Source organism: Camelus bactrianus, chromosome 8 (genome assembly GCF_048773025.1).
Source record: "Camelus bactrianus isolate YW-2024 breed Bactrian camel chromosome 8, ASM4877302v1, whole genome shotgun sequence".
Lineage (NCBI taxonomy): Eukaryota > Metazoa > Chordata > Mammalia > Artiodactyla > Camelidae > Camelus > Camelus bactrianus.
In genome coordinates this window covers 3287175-3310123 of record NC_133546.1, presented here as the reverse complement: position 1 = coordinate 3310123, position 22949 = coordinate 3287175, and the positions used below count along the sequence as shown (strand labels likewise).

The 22949-nt window shown below is 45.1% G+C and overlaps 1 protein-coding gene across 13 annotated transcripts in view; it reads right to left on the bottom strand.

Moving 5' to 3' along the window:
- PDE10A (phosphodiesterase 10A) overlaps positions 1-22949 on the bottom strand; it is a 536527-nt gene that overhangs the window by 36970 nt on the left and 476608 nt on the right. For 10 of the 13 annotated variants that reach the window (XR_006723129.2, XM_045513215.2, XM_074368029.1 and 7 more), the window contains 5 exons: positions 17253-17395; positions 13875-13958; positions 12202-12352; positions 8357-8512; positions 121-293 (listed from right to left, as the gene is read on the bottom strand). Coding sequence is in view for 11 of the 13 variants with exons in the window: in XM_045513215.2 (XP_045369171.1) it covers positions 121-293; positions 8357-8512; positions 12202-12352; positions 13875-13958; positions 17253-17395 (707 nt within the window). In the remaining 2 variants the exon portion in view is untranslated. The remainder of the gene's footprint in view (positions 1-120; positions 294-8356; positions 8513-12201; positions 12353-13874; positions 13959-17252; positions 17396-22949) is intronic. The other 3 variants (XR_012508502.1, XM_045513234.2, XM_045513245.2) reach the window with 1 other exon arrangement.

Sequence of the window (22949 nt, the reverse complement as noted above, 5' to 3'; positions counted from 1 at the left end):
TTTTTTTTACATTTCTTCTTTCAAACATAGAGTTATGCCAAATTACATTTCTGTTCTTAAATATAAATTTATTCCAGATAACACTTCCTGGGCTTCTAGGCTTTTAAAAATTATTTTTACCTATGTGATTGGTTATTAAGGTTTAGCGATCCGGTCTGGTACATCTCTTCCAACTGTTTCCTGTTTCCAAAGTACAAAGCAAGGTCTGTGGCAATGATGGCTTTGCGGATGATCTCAAGCACCTGCTCATATTCACTGGAGCTCAGGGTGGAGAAGATATTGTGCCCTTCCAACTACGGAAAAAATACAAATAAACACCACCAATAACAAGCACAAGCTCCAATCTTACGGCATTTTCAGTTACTTGAAACAATATAGTCAGGCAACGGCAACTGGTCATGACAGTTTTGGGGGGAACAAAGAGCAGTTCGAAACGATGAATGGAAATTACTGTTCTGGTTTCTCTTTAAGGTACAAAAGCAAAGCTACCACTTAAATGAACTGTTTCAACTACATAACATTGTTTCCCACCACAAAATCCTCGCGACTTAAGTATCTCCCTGGTTTTTGGATATTTCTAGTAAGTAATTAAAGGACTGGAAAATGTAAATATTTCAGCACAAGATTTTTCCTTTTAAACTAATTAAAAGCGTCAGTAATTTTCACATTATACTGGAAATTAATGGGCTTAAAAAGCCACCTATATCCTTGTCCACTTCTGCAAACCTAATGAATAATAACATATTTTTTCTGTATCCCAGAAGAAAATGTCCCATGACCTGAAGATAAAATGAAGGCATATTAAAACCTCTCCCTACAGGCAAGAATGCTTTCACATAAAACATAAATCACTGAGGTGCAAAACCTGTACGGCTACTTTCTCTTCTTCTGCCCTCATGGGATGTGGACACAGCAGATCATCGCCCTGGACAAGACCAGACACTGGTCATGTGGACTCTACCATCTGAGAAGTTTTCTTCTATATGTGAATCTTTTAAAGACTTTTTACAATAATTTGTTTCTCAGAATTTGGTTTTTATTTGTAATTGAGATTAAAATGGGTCATTTTTGTTCAAACAGAAAAAGTGGAGATTCAATTTGTGGATTCATCAATTATTTTTAATGACTTATTAGTCAACATAGTCATACTAGAAATTGATTTTTAATTGTTTCCACTTTTCTTAGGCTACATTTATTGGCTGATAAAAGACATTAAAAACTTGAAATTATTAAAGTATTTTTCTTTACAAAACTGGATACCTCACTAAGATACTGTCTACTTCCTATTACTCTGACATGTCTGTATGTGCATCATTTATTTTCAATCATCAGAATCTTTGTGTTATCTACTTTTAAGGTATTATGTTTATATTTAAACTGTTCTATCATAAATGCAACAAATGGAGTTGGTTCTTTTCCTGACAATGGCAAGAGTAAGGACTTGAATTTGTAGAATGCTCTAAGGTTATAAATCACTTTCAAACACATGATTGCACTTTCAAATTATAAAATTTAAATAACTCTTTGATATCTAATTGAAACAAAGCATCTGCTCAAACATGGTCAAAAATTTTATTTGACTAAAGAGAAACTGCAGTGTTTATATAAAACTGGCTATTTCAGTAATTTTCAGTAATGCAATCCATTTGAAGCAGTCTTCAGAAATACAATAGAGTCAAAGAGGTGGGCATGGTTAGGCCGGACTTCAGCTCAACACAAGGAAGAACCACTGAAACATTCCGAGTTACCAGGTGAACTCTGCGTGGGATGCCGTGGGGGGACATTCAGGCACAGGCTGGTTAGTAACCAGCGGAGACGAGGGAAAGGGATTAAGGCACCGGGAAGGTGGCCGAACTCAATCGACTGTCAAGCCCCTTTCAGCCTCAACTCTACACTCTTATTGTAGAAACTTAACAGGAAAGAAATCTTTACACTGGCCCTCGCTACAAAGTGTGCTTCGCTTTGATCGTAACTCAGGCACAGCAGCTGGCCTCACACCGGACGCCTGTGACCTGTGCGCCCCCACCTCATAAACATGGTTCAGACTGTGTGTTTGGCTGGCACTCAGGCACACGTCCACTACTGGCAGGTCGTCTGAAGCAGGATCACGTGTGACGTGTATTTACATGCTTCATTCTCTCTATCACCAATCAGCTGTTAAATTACAGTGTGAAAAATATTCGAGCATGCAGTTAAAAATTATGTTTTAATCTCCCTAAAATAGGGACTTCTTAGCCTGGGGCCACAGAGGGATGAGCTCAGTGCAACTACACATAATACGCTGAGGGTCTCATCCACAAGCACATGTTTTCATCAGATTCTCAAAAGTGTCCACGATCTAAGACAAATTAAGGCCCATTTTAAAGGATCTGTATATTCTGCTGGCTGTTGAAGTGTCATTATTTCTCTTACTACTTCACTTTTCAACGTTAAAGGAGAACTAAGAGGGAAAGTTCAGGAGTGAACCTTCGTAGTGAACGGCCATATGAACCGGGACCCTCTCACTGCTTCCTTCAGCATTTCACAAGTGTGAAGGGAATAAACGATAAACAAACAGTAAACGGCTCCTTCCCTCATGAGACTATAGTCTGTATTTATCAGCGTCTGCTCCTACCAAAACGAAAGAAAACCAGGGGGATACAGCAGCCAACCACAGCAGGTAAAGAGCTGCAAATCTTTCGAAAGCTCCAATGTCACACTGGTGAACAACCTAAGAAAACCTTGTAAGATAATAAGATACTTCTATATACCAGCTGATGAGAGTATTATAGCTAATATCCTAGGTTACACTTTGAAGTTCGTATTAATTCAAGGCAGTTGATCCCATTTTGTATCAATCAAGCATAAAATAACAAGCATTTTATACTTAGAAATGTCTCTAAGACCCCAAGATGGGTGAACAGCATGCAACTCTCCTGTCTGAGAGCTGATGGATGGGCTCCGTGTGCAAACGCTCTAAGGAGCCGCGACGTGTGGGCTGTCAGAGAATGTAAACGATGCTGCAGTGGTCCTGATGCTGCGGCGCTCCTCGGGGGCTCGTTGTGAGTGGCTGGTCTTTGAGGCCCCTGCGGGCTCTCAGACACCATGATGCTCAGCACCCTAGTTCACTGCTGGGGCACCCCTTTCTTGCCGGGGCTGTGTCTTCCCCGTCACAAAAGGAAGAACATATGTCTCACCTCGCAGGTACTCAGTCTAGTGCTCCACTCTGTGTCAGGGTGTAAGCGGTTTAATGCCTAGCATACCCGAGACCCTGAACAGCATAAGCTCTTTTTCCTTAAGGAGCTCGCTGTTCAGTGGGAGAGACAAGCTATAAGCACACAAAACCGGAGCGGGATGGTCTGCACGAATGGGCTGAGCGCTAACGGTGCAAGAGTGTGGGAGGCTCTTCCTGGGGGCGCCGTGAGCTCCGACGGACCCGACGGAGAGCAGGCGGAGCAGCAGGAGGCCGCGCGCATCTGGGTCTGGTGGGGACCACAAACATTCCAGTGTGACTAAGGCGAATTTAACAGAGAAATGGTGAGAACTAAAGTACAAGTTTTAAAAAAAAGGCTGGATGCAGAACTGAAGAACAGCGTGGAAAGTAACATGGAGCCACCGATGATTATGTAAGGTGGTGACGTGCAGAGCCCGTGGGTTACATGAGCCACTCCAGCAGCGGTGGGGACTGCAGGTCAGAACGAGGAAGCAGACGATCAGTCCTCCTCAGCAAGCTCTTAAAATACGATTATTAATCATAAATAATGCTCCCCACAGCCCTATGCTGCTTAGAGATTAACAATGAAATAACTAATGATAAATAATTAATAATAAATGATAATAAATAATAATAAGAGAGATTTCTATGGAACGGCTTTGGAGCTCAGATTTCAGACCTGCACGCCAACCCATCCAGGCCTCGCCCCCAGCAAGCCTGCCCCCACTGGGCTGTGAATCACTGTCACTGGAAGCAACAGGCAGAGGCTGAATCTTTCTGGGGCTTTGGGATGAAAAACGTCAGTGACGCAACTAACTGCATCAACACTGACGACGACAGTGCCTTGAGAAGATACACAACACTTACGTTGATTTTAATCTCCTACTGCATCAAACCACACACAGGAAACATGAGAGTGTTGTAACTAAGAACACAGGGTTTGGCGTCAACTCTAGTTTTCAGTATCCTTCTGCCACCTACTAGCTGTGTGACAACGAACAAGCTACTTAACCTCTTTCATGCACGTTCTCCTACTTGTAAAATGGAAATGAATAATAATACCTGCCTCACAGGACACCATAAAAATCAGATGCATTAACATGTGCAAAATTCTTACATTTCTGGTTTACGGTAAGTACCTGAGAAATGATGAAATGGTTGCTGTGATGATGGTGGTAAAAATGATGAGAAAATCTACCAGGATAACTTCCGCAGGCAGAGCTGGGGGAGCGGGGAGACACAAGCAAGCAAACAGACACTCCCAGAAGTGAACTTACAGCCCAAGACCACTTCCACTCAGAGCACATCTGTAGAAAAGGGTGGATTTCAGCTGGCCTCCATAATCAACTAGAACATTGTAGTTTCTTAGTAGGGACAGTGCTGAGTAGAAGCGTAACGCCTCTGCTACGACTGCAGTACACACAGCCTGCTCTGCCTCCTGCGGCTGGCACTGCGCCGGCTACGTCACAGGAACGCTGCTGCCACAAAAGGCGATGGAAATGCCATGGGGTCCCAAAATGCTGGGTATAAAGATAACATTTAAAAAATCTAAAAACGTATTTCAAAAGCCCTAGATAATTCAGAATTAATGGAATGATGAGAACCTTTACATAATAATTAAATCATCATTCCTAATTCCTCAAGTTTTGACTTTTGCTCATTGAACATGGGATATTCACAGAAGGCAAAAGACAGAAATAGGGGCACTTCAGTATTCAAAATATCATTAACATCTTACTAGGAAAGTGATTTGAATATTAAAATGAACAAATATGAATAGTAAAGTATTAAATCAGTATTAAAATGGATTTGCTGTTCCAACACTAATGGTTCCATCACCATTACTAAAAACACATGGCTAAGTTTTAGGTAAGAAAGTCCACCTACTTTCTGGCCACTGTCCACGTGCAATAATGTCCTTACCTGTAGCATTCCACTTACACTGCCCTCCTGAGCCACCCAAGCTCTGTCCTAAGGAGACGTATCTGCTCACTTTCCCCTAAATGAGACTTAGCACACGCACACACGCACACACACACACACACGCACGCACACAAGGCTTCGAGGAGGCCTGATGGGGGCTATCTCTAACCATCACATACTGAACTTTGTATCTCCTATCCGGCCATGTTGTCAAAGGATGAACAGTTCCAAGAGCATGACCCTCTGGTGGCCGCAGTGAATGAGTCTGTGCAGAGACCTGGGTGGCAGCAGGAAAGCCCGTCACCCCCGGGAGCGCGTGGACGGACAGGGCTGTCAGAGGTGCCCGTGAGGTGCAACGACATATTGTTCTGTCTCATATTTCAGTAACTGGACGTTGAAATTTTTACTGTTACCCAAGGAGACCACCCTCACTGGTCAAGTCCGGAGCTGTCCTGACAAAATATAAAACTGGCAGGTCTTGGCGACTGGGTGTGGGGGTGCTGGGGGTTGGGGGGTACTCTTCTAGGGTCACTGACCTGTGCGGTCGGTCGGGGGAATGAGGCACCACCACAGGAGGTAAAATGATCAGCACAATTCTGGCCACACCAGATGCCCAGTGTGAGCGTCTGGAAAAAGCGTCTTACTGCACCCTCGGCTGACACGCAGGTGTGAGGGCCAGGGCCTGCTAGGGTGAGGAGGAACCCCACCGGCAGGCCGGGAGAGCGGGGAGGGGCCTAGTGGGAGGGCAGAGCTCCGGCCCCGACCCCCTCGCTCCAGACCGGGCGCTGCAGGAGGGCAGGGCCTCGTGCTCTCGCTATGACTAGACCCCGGGCCCAAAGCATGTGCCGGCCGCTGGGAGGCACTGGACAAGTGTGTTTGCTAGAGAAATGAATTTCAAGAGGCAGTTAGATGGAGCTGAGAAGAAACATTCAGGGGAGTCTCATGAGCATGTAACATCAGCAGAGTGCAGAACTTTCCAGAAAAGGGGGGAGCCCTTCCCGAATAACCCTGCTCATGGAGGTGGGGCCACGAGCTTCTGGCCCCCATGGTCTCTCCCTGTCACAGTTCATCCGGGGGGGCTTGGTCAGTCCAGGATACGGACTCAGGTTTTACCTGGTGGGCTCTTCGCCCAACTCTGTGGCCATGACCAGCCCTCCCATCCAGCCGCCCATCCTAGTGATCTCTTGAGAACCGTCTCTTCTCTGAAGACAGAAGAACGACTGTGCCCCTCGTTCTGCCTCGCCAGTGACTGAAATCCCTTCTCTAACGCTTGGAATCTAACTGCGCTCTCACAGCTTTGTGGGTGCCAACAGCTTGCTTGGACTTAATTTACTGCAGTGAGCTCCAGTGACGATGTTCGATCTTTCTGGGAACCCCGCACCAGGTGGCATGGCCCATGGCGCTAGGTAACATGGCCCCCCACGCTGCTGAGGGTTTGCTGAAAATGAGCAGACCACTCAGAACCACCGCTGCTGTCGAGGGCAGCAAGCAGAGCGATCTTCCTGGCTGGAAGTTGGCCTCGGCTGGGTCCGACCGCCCCACTCCCGCCTGCTTTGTAACACTGCTAAGTCACACGGTTTGCTTTATTCCAACTGGCAGCAATGTACTCTGCAATCCTGGTCTTTTAAAAAACTAATTCTACTGTATTTAAAATAGGTTTTCCGAAGAAGCATTATGAAGGTTATTAAAGTTCACTTGCAGATTAAATTGTCAGAAATGTCACAGTCAAACGAACAAATTCATTTGGGGCAGAGGATGAGCATGGGACTCAGTGAGCTCTAATCATCCCTAAATGGAGGCGTCCTGATGTCATTTCTGGAATTTATCCTCCTTCCTGTTCAAATAAACAACCTCACATGATGAATAGGGGCAAAGTGCAGATATAAACTGTCACAAAGTTCTACAATATTTGTCTGTCTGCCTGTTCTAATGTGAGTGTCATATGTATACAAGCACGCATCTATACTACACACGTGTACAATCACAGACACACCGACACACATATATTCACCCACACCTTTTATTCTGCTTAACTTTCTAGGTATGTGGTTTGACTTTATCTAACCATCCATCCGTGCACATATCGTTTAAGGGAACATCAGGAATGGTGATTGCCCGTTGCTTCCAGGGACATAACCAGCCCACGAGCAGTGCAACGTTCAGCTACCAGCTGGATGTGGCCCAGACTGAGTGAAACAGCTCTCTAGCCTCATCTAACAGTCCCCCCACTCTTAGCCAGCAGGTGACCACAGCACACATGCGCTTCAGTGACCTCATCACTGACCTTCTCGGTCTTGAGGAAGAGGGCCCGAGACAGGTAAATTTTGCTGGGTTTTGCAAAGATCCGAGCATGCAGGACTACCAGTCACTGGGCGGGCAGGACACGGGAGAAGCCACTCACAGCAACTGAGGAGAGGTGGTGGGAGGGAGGCCTGGGCTACACGAGGGAGGAAACTGGCACCAAGTGGCAAAGACCCTTCTGCTCCGCAAGGTGCCCAGAGCCGGCCGCTGCCTAAGCTGCTGTGGGGCTCCCCTCCACAGCCTTGAACATCCAGAACCCCTCCTGCAGACACGTAATCAGAAGACCTACTGAGCTTTCCCTTCCTACTCTGAGGTGCTGCCAGTGAGAGGAAGAAACGGGAACCGCTGTTCTTCAGTCAAAGACAGATCACATTTTTAAAAATTGCCTGTGAGAGCATTCAGACCATTAGGTAATAGCTACTTTGTTAAGACCAGTTTGAGGACAATGGTTTTAAGTAAAGAAGGAGCATATGCATCTTAGACAGTGAAGGTCTGTCAGCATCTAGATCAGTCACTAACATCATCTTAAAAGGAATACAATAAAATATAAAAACACACAAAAGAAAAAAATAAAGGAACTTCAATGCACTTAAAAGCTTATTAACTTTCAAGATTTGTTGTTCCAAACATTCTTGGTTCAAGAATATGACAATCCACATAAATTAAATTAACTGTACAAAACAAATTTTGCCCTAGGGTATAATGTACTTAAGAATCAAATATGATTGCAAAATACATACATAAATTTTCAAAAATGAGTCTTTATCCAAAGAACTCACAGGTATCTAAGGATGACTCTAAGCATAAGGTTCTACAACGAAACTCAGCTGCTGTTTGTAAGTAAAGCCACAGAGAGACCCCTCGTTTACTTACAGATGGCCAGTGTCTCTCAGAAGGTGACAGACATGGGGGCAGCAGGGCGCGGCTGGGCCGGCTCACCTGGAGGATGGACACGGTCTGGGAGAAGTGGTGCTGCTCCATCGTGGAGGTGGAGTAGAGGGCAGCCAGTGGGTGGTCGAATTTCTGCAAGTAGCTGTTGCTGAAGCCTCTGTGGTCCAGGTCATGACACAGACACGCGATGAGCAGTCCTTTGCGCTTCAAAAAACAATACAGTGCATGGATGTTCAAAACAAAGAAACGGGACATGGGGAAACTTACAGCTTGTCATTCCTATCACGTTGACTTCTGTCACTGATACAGCTGCCATCTTCATGAATCTCTGAAATTCCAGATGGCCTGACTTCTTTTTTAACCAGTTTCTTTGGTTTTGTTTTTGTTTTTTTTGGTTATGAACTTGACAGTTGGATTATTCTTGAGTTTTCCCACTCAACTCTGGGAAAAAGTGTAGGTGGTATCAGATTAAAGCAAATGTTCTGAAGAATTACAGACAAGGCAAATCTGCACAAGGAGAGGCCAGTTTCAGTTTTTCATTCAAAATCCTCGTCAGTGTTAAATTCTAGCAATGTGACTGTTATTATAAAGAAGGACCGTAGCAAGTATATCAGTCATAAGGCCTGTGAAATTGGCAAACTCTCTAGACAAAGAGCAGAGCAGCGAGGGCACTGGTGGGAGGTGGGTGGGGTAGGAAGCAGGGCGGGAGGACGGTGGGGAGGGCAGGTGGGGCGGGGCTTCTGGGAGGAGAGCCCTGGGCTGGCGGGGAGCAGTGAGCAGCATCCTGGCAGGGGAACCCTACCCCATGGTCAGAGGACCAGGAAAGTGACCACCACTGTGGGGGCTGCAGGGAGACAAGGACACAGAAGAATGACAGACGGGGTTGGGTAAAGATCGTATGTGTGAACCAGGGACTGATTTCAGGGTTTTTAGTAAAGGAGTGACATCCTCCAAGTGACAATTTTAAAAGGTCTCCACGCTGGCCACTGTATTGAGAACTGACTTCAGGAGGGTGAGAGAGACCGGTGGGGCGGTTTCGTGGTGATTCAGGTGAAATATAATAGAGATTCAGACCAAGGTGACAGCGATGGAGGCTTCTGAGACGAGTTCAGTTGGAAGGTTCTGCAGGCAGAGTCAACAGGATTTTCTGATGGCCTGGCTGTGAGAGGAAAGGAGGGCGGGAAGAGGGGTGATGGGGGGAGGTGTCCAGTATGACAGCCAGGTTCTGTCATTGCTGTGATGGGAAGTCACAGCGGGAGCAGGTTGAGGAGAGCTCAGGAGTTTGGTTTTGGATGGAGGCGCGATGTCCAGTTGACAGGGAGAGTTAAACGTTTGGCTGTTTAAGTCTGACCTCAGAGGACCAGGTCTCAGCTGGAGAAGGTAAGTGTCAGTGTACATACGGCGTTTAGGGCCACAGGGCTGCCCACCAAGGTTGAGGGCAAAAGAGGTCAAAAGAGGTCAAAGGTCTGAGCCCTCACTCAAGTATTCCAACTTTAAAAAGTCAGAAGGAAGAGAAAAAGTCAGGAAAAAAAAAAAAAAAAAACAGCACAAGGAGGAGCAGTCAGCGTGGTCAGAGGAATCGGAGAGCCCTGGGGTCCTGGGAGCCAGAGGAAGACAGTGGCTCAAAGAGGAAAGCCGAGCACTGACCGCCGGACCCGGCAAGGTGCCTGGACCAGGGCACTGTCTGCAGTGTGGGGGTCAGAGGCCTGATCAGAGCTGCTGTTAGAGAAAGAGGGAGGAGAGGCATGGGAGCCAACCAGCACAGCCACTCCACCCAGGGTCTGCAGCAAAGAAGAGCCTAGAAGTCAGGAGGGAGCCAAGCGGAGGGGCAGGAGGAGGGGGCGTGCCGAGGTGGACATAACAGCACACGGTCCAGGGGAGCAGGATGAGCTAACGCAGGAGAGGCGGGGAACTGCCAGGGCGCCCTCCTCTGAGACAAGGTCAAGTGGAAGGCCGGCTCTGGAGAGGAGCCTGAGGAATCACTCTGGGTTGTGTCAAGTCAGAGCCCACTCGGGGCAGATGCTGATGGTGGTGGGGCCTGGGGGTCTGCAAAAGTCCCCACAGGTGTCTCTGTACCTGTGTGCCCTGCTCCTGCCCTCCCCCCGCTGAGCAGTACTGGTTTATCCTGCAGCCTAAATGGGCAGAGAGGTCTCCCCGGCCACCATCATCCCTAAACTGACGACCTTTGCAGGCGACCAACTCTACGTGCTCAGAGGTCTTAAGACGACTCAGTAAGTTCCATTAGTTCTGCTCTGAGGGTCATTTTGTTCTGGGCTCTTCCCATATTTTATGCTGCTAGGTCAACCATGATGAGTCTAGTAAGAAATTTCAAGGTTTTAAAATCTCGCACAATAGAGAAAAGTTTTCTGATTTTGTAAACCTCTTTTATTTTTATTAATATAATGTTGAATGGTTTTATTAAATGTATGCCAGAATCAAGCATCTGAAAATAATTTATAAAATAATTATTTTGTTAACATTTTCCTTTAACAAGATCAAATAACAATTTCTAAAGCTGTCAGAAATTAAATCTCCTCCTTATAGAATATATTTTAAATATTGATGTATGTTATTTGGGGATGATTTTTAGCCAAAAAGACATGAGCTTTTGGAGAAACATAGTGAACATAATGAACTAGGAACTTAAATGCGAGTCAATGTGTAGTAACGAAATTTTTCTCACTTGTGTTAAAATTTTCCATTTTTGAAAATAAATGTTAATGTCATCTGAAAGTATAATCCACAGTTCTCAAACTTACAGGCTACCTTTTGGCAGAGAAGATAATGAAATCACTTTCTTGAGAAGAACTGAAGGAAGAAAATACTAAAATTCTCGAAATTACAGGATTCAATGGAAGGGAAAATTGTTTGGAAAAATTGATATAAAAAAATAACAAATTTTATCCTTTTTTGTGTATAATAAATAATAAATTATTTATTAGGCTAAGCCCCATCTAAACATTATTACTAAAAAAGGAACATTTTTGGCTTTCTTTAAAATGGTACTTTTTTCTAAAGTGCATCTTCCAAGATTCCTGCCCAAACTGTGAATCCGGTCTGACAGGATGGAGAAAGGACAGGACTGGACCTCAGAAGCCCTGGGTTCTGGTGTGAATGTGACCTTGGGAGAAGCACAGTTTCTTCATCACAGAGATGGTGGCCCCTTCCTCTGCACGGCCGCACGCCCTGGAGCGTGCCATCAGCTCCACCCAGGACGGGGGAGGGTGCCTGGGGTCCGGACTTTCATCAGCCCCATGGGGTGGAGGGATCAGGCGGAGGGAGCACATGCCTGGCCATCTGGGGGGGCCCACCTGGGACCACACGGCTGGGGCGAAGGCCCTCCCACCACCAGGCGGGGCTGGGCACGCAGGGAAGGGTTCGCCGGTGGTACGTGAGCGGATGGACGAGGCGGGCCCCAAGTCTCTGAGTGTGTCACCAGCTCTAAGCACAGAAAGTCTGGTAAATCAGTGAGACACCACAGAGCCGCTGTTTCCTTATGCTAGAGAAGATCAAATACGCTTTTATGTTTTAAATGTATTGGAGGCTCTTGTCCTCAGAGGAGTAAAGCATGACTACGTTATCCAGGGCACAGGGCAAAGAGAACACTTTGTTTACATCCCTTCAGAGGATTGAGCTTTAATAGGGAAGGAAGACTACAAAAACGAGTGTTTCCTTGAGGAATATTTTGGTGAAGTTGGAATTTCTGTATCTACATTTCTTATACAAAATAATAGGGGAAACGCTTGGCTATTGCAATTGGAAAAGCGTGATCTATGAATTTACTGAACCAAAATCTGTCCTGGGGTAACCCGTCACGTAACCGTATCGCACGTGTGCCCCTGACAGAGAGCATCTGTCTGCCACGCGAGAGGTGCGCGCGCGCGGACACGCACCTCCAGGTCGGTGAAGAGCCCGCGGTTGTTCTGCAGGATGGCGTACATGCAGTGTGCCACGGTGACCGCGTGCTTCCAGTTGTGATACGGGACCCGGCGGTAGTTTTTCTTCACAGACATGATAAAACGGCACAGCTTTTCAAGCTCAAAGCTGTGTGGAAAGGAAATGGTCATGACAGAAAGGGGTAAAGAACCAGTACATTCTAGGAGGTAAGCCTGGCTTAGAGACACATGTCTGTGCCCGCACACAGTTGCGTCGGTGGAGATTTCTACGGTGACTGCATGCAGGAGCCCTGGGGCCTCGTCGCCACCTCCCTCGGTCTCTCCAGCCAGTTCAGAGAGGAAGACGCTTTCTTGCTTCTGCTCCGCTGCAGGAACTGGCCCACCAGGGAGCAGATCCCGGGTCAGCCGGCGGTCACCCAGCATCAACTCCCACCACCCGCTTATCTTTCAGGCATCTCCTACATCCCACGGTGCTCAGCAGACAACAACATATCACCATCCTGTTCCAGGGTATTTTTAGCTAATTTTTTCCAAGAAGCATATTCAGATTCACAGACTGCAAAAATGCATACCATAAGAATTTTCTAGATGAGTGCACTCAAATTACCAAGTGTACCTGATCAAGACCCTGACTCGGCACAGGAAAGAACATGACATATACATTTTATTATACCATGAACTTATGAGTTTTTCTATTTAACATGTATTTAGACTTATCGAAGGCCCTACCAACTCTCAATGGATTTAAGGCAGCTTAAAACAAAAGCATATCAGTATGAAACAGGGCTCTCTGAAACACCAGAGATAAGAGTTCATAAAACCTCTAACTATATGTAACCTTTATTTTTCCTCACCGAAAATTGTCAAATGTCCCTGAAGGTATGTCATTATTAAGAGTTTCAACTGGTCAAGCTCTCAACTGCTATCGAAGAAGTAAGTGGTGTTAGTTGTCCTGTGTGCATCCTTTGGAAACAGTAATTTATAAAAGTCACTGATAGAAGGGAAAACACAGAATTCCACAGGAAAGGAGCGACAGTTTAGTTCTAGCAATACTGAGAGCCTCTATAAGCCACTTCATGACTTAATTAGTAAAAAAGAGACAAAGAAAATTATTCTTTGCATTTTATGTATGTAAATGCTTACATATTTAAGCTGTAAAAACACAGATGCAAAGCCATGAAAGGCCTCTGGGACAGGCCACAGCGAGAGGAGAGAGATTTGCAATCAAAGGGCAACAGAACCTCATTACTAACAAAGCACTAGGCTTTGAATTAGGAGACCTGTTTCTTTCACACCTGTTTTAACTGATATGCTATGTAGGACGAAAGTTGATGCTAAATATATGTATATATTCCAAACACACCTAAAATAGTGCGTGATTATGTGGAAAAGTAACCTCATCTCTTTCGGTTGAATCTATATTCGTATAATCACCTGGTTCGACATGTGGTGGTTAACCACGTGGCAGCCTCTGAGGGAGATCAAAAGAAGGCTGTACATTTGCCCAACATCGTAGTCTTTCCTAATTTCATGATTTAGAAGAGACAGTTTACATATGGCATTATTTTAAGGTAATTATCCACCAGGAGAGTGGCAAGGCATTTAGGCAGGGGGAGGAAGCGGTCTCACTACTCAGTATTTTAAAAAGGAAGTTTATAGGTCATTCATACCAGGATGTCCCACAGGACCGATGGATCATGTGGACAAAAATCCCAGGCCACATGTTCTCAAAAGGACCAATGTCAAAGTGGAACCTGAAATAAAAATAAAGAAGTTTACTAGGAAATGTAATTAATTAGGATAAACATAATAACAAGTAAAGAAAGTAGTTCAACTTTTCGTCTATCAAGAAACTCAAACAACACTGGGATCCAGCCGTCTCTCTTCCTGTCTCCTCAGTCACATCTCTGCTGTATCTAAAGGAGGAAATGCCACACATCCCCTTAGAATCTTGGTCCAAGATTCAAGCCATTGCTTAACTGTCTATTAAACAATCTGTAAAAAAGGAAGCTGCGGTTGTTATCAGAGCAATGAAAAGGTAAAAAATAATTATATTATTAATACTACACATACAGTATACAACTTGAGATAAGGGGGAAATCTTATCTGAGATTTTTTTTAGAGTTGAAAATGATTGTTTCCTATTTTAACTCAGAAAAATTTCATAAATAGTAACACCCAAAGTTACTACCTACTTTTTCATATGCTAATTTAGTTACTAACATTTAACCCAAATAAACAGAACAGTAAAGTATTTAAAAAAAAAACAAACTTCCTCTAGTTACAACACTTCTGACACCAAATGTGTGAGTTTTCCAAACCAAGCAATTGTCCAATTCTCAGCAGACATCAACTGATTTCGTTCAATTCAGTTCAATTCTGACGCTACCTGGAGTTCATGCAGACCCCACAGGGTAACAGGGCTCAGTCCCACAAGACAGACCCCCCCCCACCCTGTGAATGCCAACTGCAAGTCCAGCCACCAACACTTCTCCTCAATGGGCTGTGAACTGGAGGCTCAGGTCAGATAATGCTCGAGAGCAGCTCCAGAACTCAGGGCAGCACTTGAGTTACTCCTCCTGGTTTATTATAGAGACACAACTCGGGAACAGCTGTGAAGGAAAAACCGGGCTGGTCCAACAAGATAACTCACAAGTCTAGGAATGTGAAGGAGAGGCCGAGCTGGGCTAACAAGATAACTCACAAATCTAAGTATTGGAATACTGATCTGAGTTCTGCTAGACTAACTTGCAAATCTAGGTTAATTAGTGTTGGTTTGCTGTTCATGTGTTTCGCTAGCCAGCTGGATTTTCAAAGATACATATCTGGCTTTGGAATGTTGGGTTTGCTGCCTCCCTGCCTCCACTTTTGTGATGCTGCTGCTGCTAAAGCTGTTCCATGCCTATTGGCCGAATACCCCAAGCTTGTACTTTACCCTATAAAACCTCATGTGCACATCTTGAAGGTGCTCAGAGCTTCGGAGCAGAAGCCCCTCTGAGCCCGCCGGCGTAATACATCTGAGTACTCCAACCCTCCGAGTGGTGCTTGTTTCTTGACTGGCCTGTTGTTTCCGTAAGACAGCCACATGGAAGGGATACACATGTGGGAGAGGGCGTGGCGCCCCGCGGTCTCCAGGGGCACCCCCTGCCCAGCACCTGATGTGCTCACACCTGGATGTTCTCTGCACTCCTTGGTTAGGGTTTTTTTTTTTTAAGAGATTCCATTACCAGTAAACCATTGGTCATCAGAGATTAACTTAATCGAAGCCCCTCTCCTAGGAAAGGAGTCCAAGGGTGGGGCTGAAATTCCAACCCTCTAGTCACAGGTTGGTTTCTCTGGCAAACAGCCCTCACCCTCCCAAAGTCATTCCTCAGACAAAGCTCACTTATGCTTGAATAACAAAAGACACCTCTCTTACGCTCATCACTCAGGAAACTTTAAGGGTAAAGGAGCTCTGTCCTGGGAGCTGGCTCCAAAGACTGCAGTCAGATATTCCCCATTGTGTCACAAATATGCACTGTATATATAAACTGCTAAAAGAGAAACAGAGACAAACCGAAAATCTTCAGAGTTTATTTGAGCAAAAGCCCACTTGAATAGGGCAGCACCAACTTACAGTGGTTGGGAGCACTTTGCTCACAGGAGCCAAGGAAACATCTCTGTAGAGGAGATGCAGAGAAGCTAACTGAGTGGCTACCGCTTAAAGCCTAATTGGCTGTTTGGGACTGGCTGCCTTTAGCATTTCCATCTTGTGACCCTGAGGCATTTACAAGTTTAGATTCTGTTTGTTTATAGGACCACTTGGGCGTTAGTCACATCGGTCTAGTGGCCTCCTTGTATAATTAACTTAGCAATACTATATCTGTATTTCCAATTATAAACAAAAATCAGCTCTGGCTCACTTTTGAAGATTTGAAGATTTTTTTATGTCGTTAAACAGTGTTGGCTTGCACTTATAATAGGCAGGTCCCACTGAGACAGGAGGGAAGGGGACAGGGCACAATCATTAAAAGGATGACACAACAATCGAGGATACAGTGTAAACTGGTTAGAACCGAGAAGGCAGAAGATTTGACTTCCAGTAGACCCTGAGCCTCACGGCACACCTGAGGCACCACGACAGCTCCGAGGCGGTGGCCCAGGTCCTGGGAATTCCCAGCCCTTCCTCAGCACAGCTGGAGTAGTCCTTCTGCTCCTGAGCACATGAAGTTACGGAGCCCACAAGCCCTAACAGCCCCACATCTCGCGGCCTCTCTCTTGCCCTCTGAGAAGGCTCGCACCCTGTCTGTGGAGTGTGTGTCTACTTTCACTTTAAACTATTCACCCCCACACCTCACGGCCTCTCATCTTCTGAGATGGCCCACGTCCTGCCTATGGAATTGCACCTCCCAGGCCGCTCTCACTTTACAGGATGGCCCCTTCCCCCGGGCTGCCTCTTCTGCCTTCAGAGTGCGAGAGAACCCGTGCTCTGTTCACGGAGTATCTCCGAGTAAACCTGCTTTTACTCAGCTATGGCTCGCTCTTGAATTCTTTCCTGAGCAAAGCCAAGGACCCTCACTTGGGAGGGGGGCACATCCCAGGGATCCGCGCAAGACCTGGGACACGGCTATCCTCTCGCCCCGTTTTCCTACGACACTATCGCCCGTTGCAAATATGTTAGCATAGGATTAGAAACAAAGTGTGAAAGCTGAACTGTTTGTTACTAAATTCTCAAACTTAATTTGTAAACTTAAAATCAAATGGAAATGAAAACTTTTAGATAACTGATACCAAATGCCATTTTGAATATTAAATATGACATCATGTAAAGTATGCCAAAGACTAATGAGAAAAGCTAACATTCACGTTAACTCATTTCAAAATGGTGTTCAGACTTTTTTTTTTAAAGATGAAGAGATCTGGCCTTTCCTTCCTTAGAAGCGGAAAATGGCAACACGTGAACCCATGCGCGTCACATGGCACTTAACGATTCTAATTCTATAACCCATTCCACTTTAAATGCAACCATATTAAAAATCTGCTCCTGAAGAAACAGACAAAGCACTCACAGTTCAATCTCTTTGCAGAGGCGGCCGGGCAGGCTGAAGTGCATGAGGCCCTGCCACTCCTCGGCCGTGCAGATGCTGTGGTAGGACAGCTTCTCCATGGTGACCCGGTAGATGCACTCCGAGTGCCGGATCCTGTGATACATCTGCAGGGCACACCCAGGGCGCGAAAAGCAAAGAGCGTTTAAAAAGTTCTGCCATTAAAGTCCAGAGGTTGGTATAAAAGAATCAGAACAACACCTGAATTCACCATTACCATCCACTAACTACCCCTACTGTGTAATTCCATGTGCCCTGCGAAGATACCCACATATGTGGCTTTGAAGATACACACAGTGTCTTAAAAATTACATCTCCATTTTAAAAGACATATTATCAAGCATCCTCTCTAAGTAGTGAGATTACCTGGTGTTTATCTAATGACACCTTATTCTTGGGCTCCAGACCCAGAATCGGAGAAATAAATGTCTGCTGTTTATAAGCCACCCAGTCTGCGCTGTTTTATTACAGCAGCCCAAATGGATTAGGACAGAAACCAAATGAGCCAAGAGTTAAGGTATTTTTCTATGACTCCTTTTAAAAATATTTAGCTTATTTCTTAGTGATCTCAAAGTCCTCTAGTCCAGGGAGTTTGAAAAATGTTTGATTGTAAAACTCTTTATTGGTAAAACAAATCTGGAGACAGATGTATAATAAATGTGGATTCCTTTAGCGACTGTGCGCACGTGGGATGTGCTGATATATTGCTTATATGATAACACATAAACTAAAATAGAAATTAAAAAAGAAGTATTTTTAAAATATTTAATTTTATTTAATGAACAAGACTTTTTGTTCTTACTAAACAATTATATATTTTGAAATGAAGCACTGTAATTATGTGTTATCAATTTTCAAATTTTTTTCTTTAATACTTTGTGAAATGCTAACATTAAGTTCTGTTTCAGTTTATTTCAATACTTAGAAATAGTTGTACTATTTGAGAAAAATATGACAAAAAGTATGTGGATCCAAATGGAATAATTGTTCTTAAACATCACACTTCCAAGTTTTGTTCCCTAATCACTAATATTTTTGACTGAAATTCAGATAAATTTCCATTTTCTCTGATGTCAATCAGTTAACTTTGCAAACTATTCAGCTGCATCTTTATACATTATCAAACAAGTTCAAAAACAGTGAAAATGAAATTCTTCATGGGGAAGATTTTAATAAGTGAAAAACTGCTTCATAAAATAAAATTTAAAAAAAAAATCCCACTTTAAATGAAGACAGAGAACTAAAAGGAAATAAAGAACAGATGGAAAAAATAGAAAACACGTACCAAGACGGTGGATTTACACCTAAACATAACATATGCCTGGTCTCAATATCCCCACTGAAAGGAAAAAACTGTCTGATTGACTAGAAAAGCAAAACCCAACTTACGCTGTTTACAAGAAGCATCTTTAAACAGACTAAAAGTAAAACGCTGGAAAAGACATACCATTTAACACCAGTCTAGAGAAAGTTGGAATGGCTGTATAAATATCAAATAAGTAGATTTCAGAGCAAAGACTATAACCAGGGATAAAGATCATTTATCATTTCAAATGACAAAGGGTCAGGTCGTCAGGAGAACATCACACTCCTAAGCGTACACGGCTGGCTGGTTTGCAGCAGGGCTGCAGAGGGGAGGCGGAGGAGGGGGAGAGTCCGTGCACCCACAGGTGCTGGGGCAGGACAGCTGGATGCCCGTGTGTGAAATAAACACATGGATGTGGGGCCTTGCCTTGCACCACGTCTCAAAATTTTTTAGTAAATTGAGTCACAGACCTAAATGTAGAACCTGAAACTGTAAAACTTCTAAAAGACAACATAGGAGAAAATCTTTCTGACCTTAGGTTAGACAAATATTTCTTTGATGCAATGTTGACAGCATGATCATAAACAGAAAAACTCATAAATTAGACTTTAAAATTAAGAACTGCTCTTAGAAAGAAACTGTTAAGAGAATGACATGACAAGCCAAACACGAGGAGCAAATATTTGCAAATCACCAGTCTGACAGACGACTTGTATCAAGAATATATAAAGAACTATCAAAACTCAGAGATTTAAAAAAAAAATCATAAACAAAATTAGGCAAACGATTTGACCTTTCACCCCAGAAGACAGAGAGGCAGCAAAGGTGGAGGAGCGGGGACACACGCTGATGCTGGGAGCGAGCAAGGGCACAGTCACTCTGGAAAGCAGTTGGGCAGTTTCTTAAACACCCCCACCATCTGATCCCCAATCCCACATCTCGGTATCTACTCAGGGAAGGAACGCAGATGCCCAAAGGCTTGTGCATAGCTGTTCACCGCAGCTTTACTGTAACAGCCAAAACCTAGAAATAACTCAAATGCCCATCAACAGGTGACTAAATAAACAACTCGTAGTACATCCGTACAATGGAGTACTCAGCAATAAAGAATGAACTATTTACACGCGATGCCATGGACAAATCTCAAAATAATTATGCTAGGTGAAAGAAGCCAGACAAAAAGGAACAGAGATTTTATGATTCGACCTATAAAAAACAATCCTAGAAAATGCAAAGTACGTATAGAAAGTAGATCGTGGCCACCTGAACCTGGGGGGTGAAGATGGGGTGGGGCAGGTGGGAGGGACCACAGAGGAGCACTCAGCAATCGTGTAGGTGGGTGGCTCCATCTGTCACCCTGTCTGCGGTGATGGTTTCCCTGAGTGGGGTTATACACCCTTGTCAATGATGCACTCTCTAAACATGTGCAGTTTAGTGTATTTACAAACCTCAGTAAAGCTTTGAAAAAAGTTTTGCTCCCAGTCTTCGTAAAGGTTTATGATAGTTTGTATATATGACACATACATTTCAGCAAAGAAGTCACATAACGGTGATGGAAATACCTGCAAACACCCATTTTTGAAATGCTCCGTGTGCAAAGCAGGCATTTATTCAGAAAAGCAATTATCTTTTTATTCAGTGTTAATGCCACCTGAAATCTGAAGGTTCAGATTAAATGCCGTTTATTTCTTTGAATACACCTTCTAAATATCGAGACATTGTCATCTGCCATCAGAAAAGATCACCAAATCTTTCTGTAAAAGAAACAGGTGTAAATAATCAGTGGATTCCACAGCTATTCACTTTGCCCCAAGCAGCAATCCTAGGAGGCTCGATGGAAATGAATGTCCAGAGCAGAGGGGTCCCGCTAACACAGCTGAGGAAGAGCCTGGACCGGGGTTAAAAGTGCAGACTGGACCCCACCATCACCTCTTCCTCCTTTTAGAAGCCCGTCTGTCTCAGGAGACCGCATCCTGGACAAGACACAACCACCGGTGCATGAACTTGATGAAAGCTCCATCCACGTATCAACAATCCGGGAGAAGCAGCTTCTCCAAGGTCATTTACCCAAAAACACATCTACGCAGAGGTTCTCACTCCCCCCACCCCCAGCGGAATGCAGCTTGCTCCCACTCACGTGGGTGCTGTAGGTTCTGGCAGGACGGGGAACAGTCCACAGGGTGAGAGACAGTTCTAGGAAAAGGAGCTACTCTGGGCAGCAAAGCAACGTTGCTGCTACGGTCATCAACACCGCTAAGCACCTCCTCTGGCAGGCAGTTTTCTAAGTGCCCTTCACACACCGTTTCATGTCATCCTCGCAAAAATACTCTACTATTTAACATTGTACAAGCGTATGACCTCCAATTAGACTAAATTATACTTTTATTTATAAAATTAAATTTATAATTTTTATAAATGTTTGTAAATATATAAATTATGAAATTTAAATTTTATTTATATTTCATTTTGTCATCAGTGTAGGTAAGTAACAGGAACTTTTACTTTACAGCAAAAAATAATTATTTGGGAAAATTTTACAGATACTTTAGTCCTTGTTTTTAAATGACTTTCAATATGAATAGTAGAAAATCATATAATATTATTAGTAAATGATGTTACCTTGTTCATTGTACTGTGAATTACTAACGAGGGTAGAAAACTATGTTGTCTTTTTAAGTTGATTTGCATCATGATTTGTCTACGGGAACTGAGGAATCAGCCTTGGACTCACTGTCCAGTGGGAAGAGGTGCCGGGGGAGGCAGCTGCCTTTTATTCTGACGGTGTATCTTAGGCACGAACATATGGAAAAGGCACAGAAGACAGAAGAAAGATGACCTGGAATCAGGAATATAACTCGCATGTTTCTCCCACATGGTGAAAACACAACCACTGTAACTGCACAGAAGGGCGTCTCTACTTACTGGCAGACAAGGACATTCCGTTAGTGATGCTTCAGAGTGTCTTTCTTGGCCTATTTCTACAATAATCACCACCGTCTACAAACGGTGGTGTTGCGAGGACCCCCTGACACTGATGTTCACAGTGGGCGCAGTCACTTCAGGGTGAAGCGATGAAGGGCCCGACCCCGGCCCGGCCGCCCGGGCGGCGTCTCCTCTGCAGCACTCACCGCCTGCCCCCCTGGGGGCCGGGCGCTCAGCTCTCCGGGCCCCGGGGCTCCCGGTGCAGACGTGGACGCTGCAGGACCTCACCCCGGGGGGACACCACACGTGAGGGGCCGGAACGCACTCGGGCACGCGCTGGTTACGCTCTCAGTGCTGCCGGCAGTCACCGCGCACTCCTCTCTGCGGGACAGCAGCGCCGCGTCTCAGGGCGGTGAACGGCTCACGCGTGGCGGTGGCGCGCTGTCCTGCCCGGTGAGGGCCGGTCCGGCACTCGGCCTCCCCAGTCTGCGTCCAGGGTGTCACGTGGGGGCCTGAAAGTTTCCGTCGCGGGAGCCTGTGCATGCACCGCAGCAACCGGGCCGCGCAGCAAGTAAGGACTCTCCTCACTGGCAGCACACACGGGGCACAGCTAGTCCGCAAGACACACGCCGCCTCTCTTCCGGGAAGCTTGTCCCCTTCCTGCTCCACTCACCTTTCCGACCTGACTGACAGAATACTGGCTAAAGCGCAAGTTTCCAATATGATGTAGCATTGAATGGTATTAATAAAATGAATCTGGTCCTGTAAACAAATCCAAAGACACACTGCACACAGGCAGGGAGAGTCCTGCACGAGAAGCCTTGTGCAGCATCGAACAGCGCTGCGGTGGACCACGGCAGATGAGACCCAGCGGAGCTGTGCGCGTGGCCACGGGACCTGCAGGCCCGTGGGGGGCGGGAGCAACGGCTGTGACAGGAGACACTGAGCCGAGAACTCTGCAAAGGGAAAGGGAGGCTGACTGGGCCGGGGGTGTGGAGGGGGTAACAGTCCACATCCACGAGGAAATAAAAACCCAAACTGTATCTTACGCAGCTGTAGTTTCCAATTTTATACTGCTGACAGACTGCCAGAATTTCAAGTTAAAAAAAACAAAAAAACAAAAACCTAACACAAAAGTGGGCCCAGAACAATGAACACTTGGGTTACGTGGAGAAAGTTCCACAACCCTGGGCATGGGGGCCTCCCACGGGGGAGTGACTCCACATGAGTCTAAGAATGTAAGTGAAAATCAAGTAAATAAGTAAATGGATGGATGGATGAATCCAAGAAGGAAGAGACCAACACGAGGGAAAATCCACAAGTTTATGCCCCTTAAGAACTGAGCTGATAAAAAAACAACTGAATGATTGAAAATACACTGTTGCAAACATACAGCATTCGAGCTGTGACTTCCTTTGCCTGCACAGCTATTC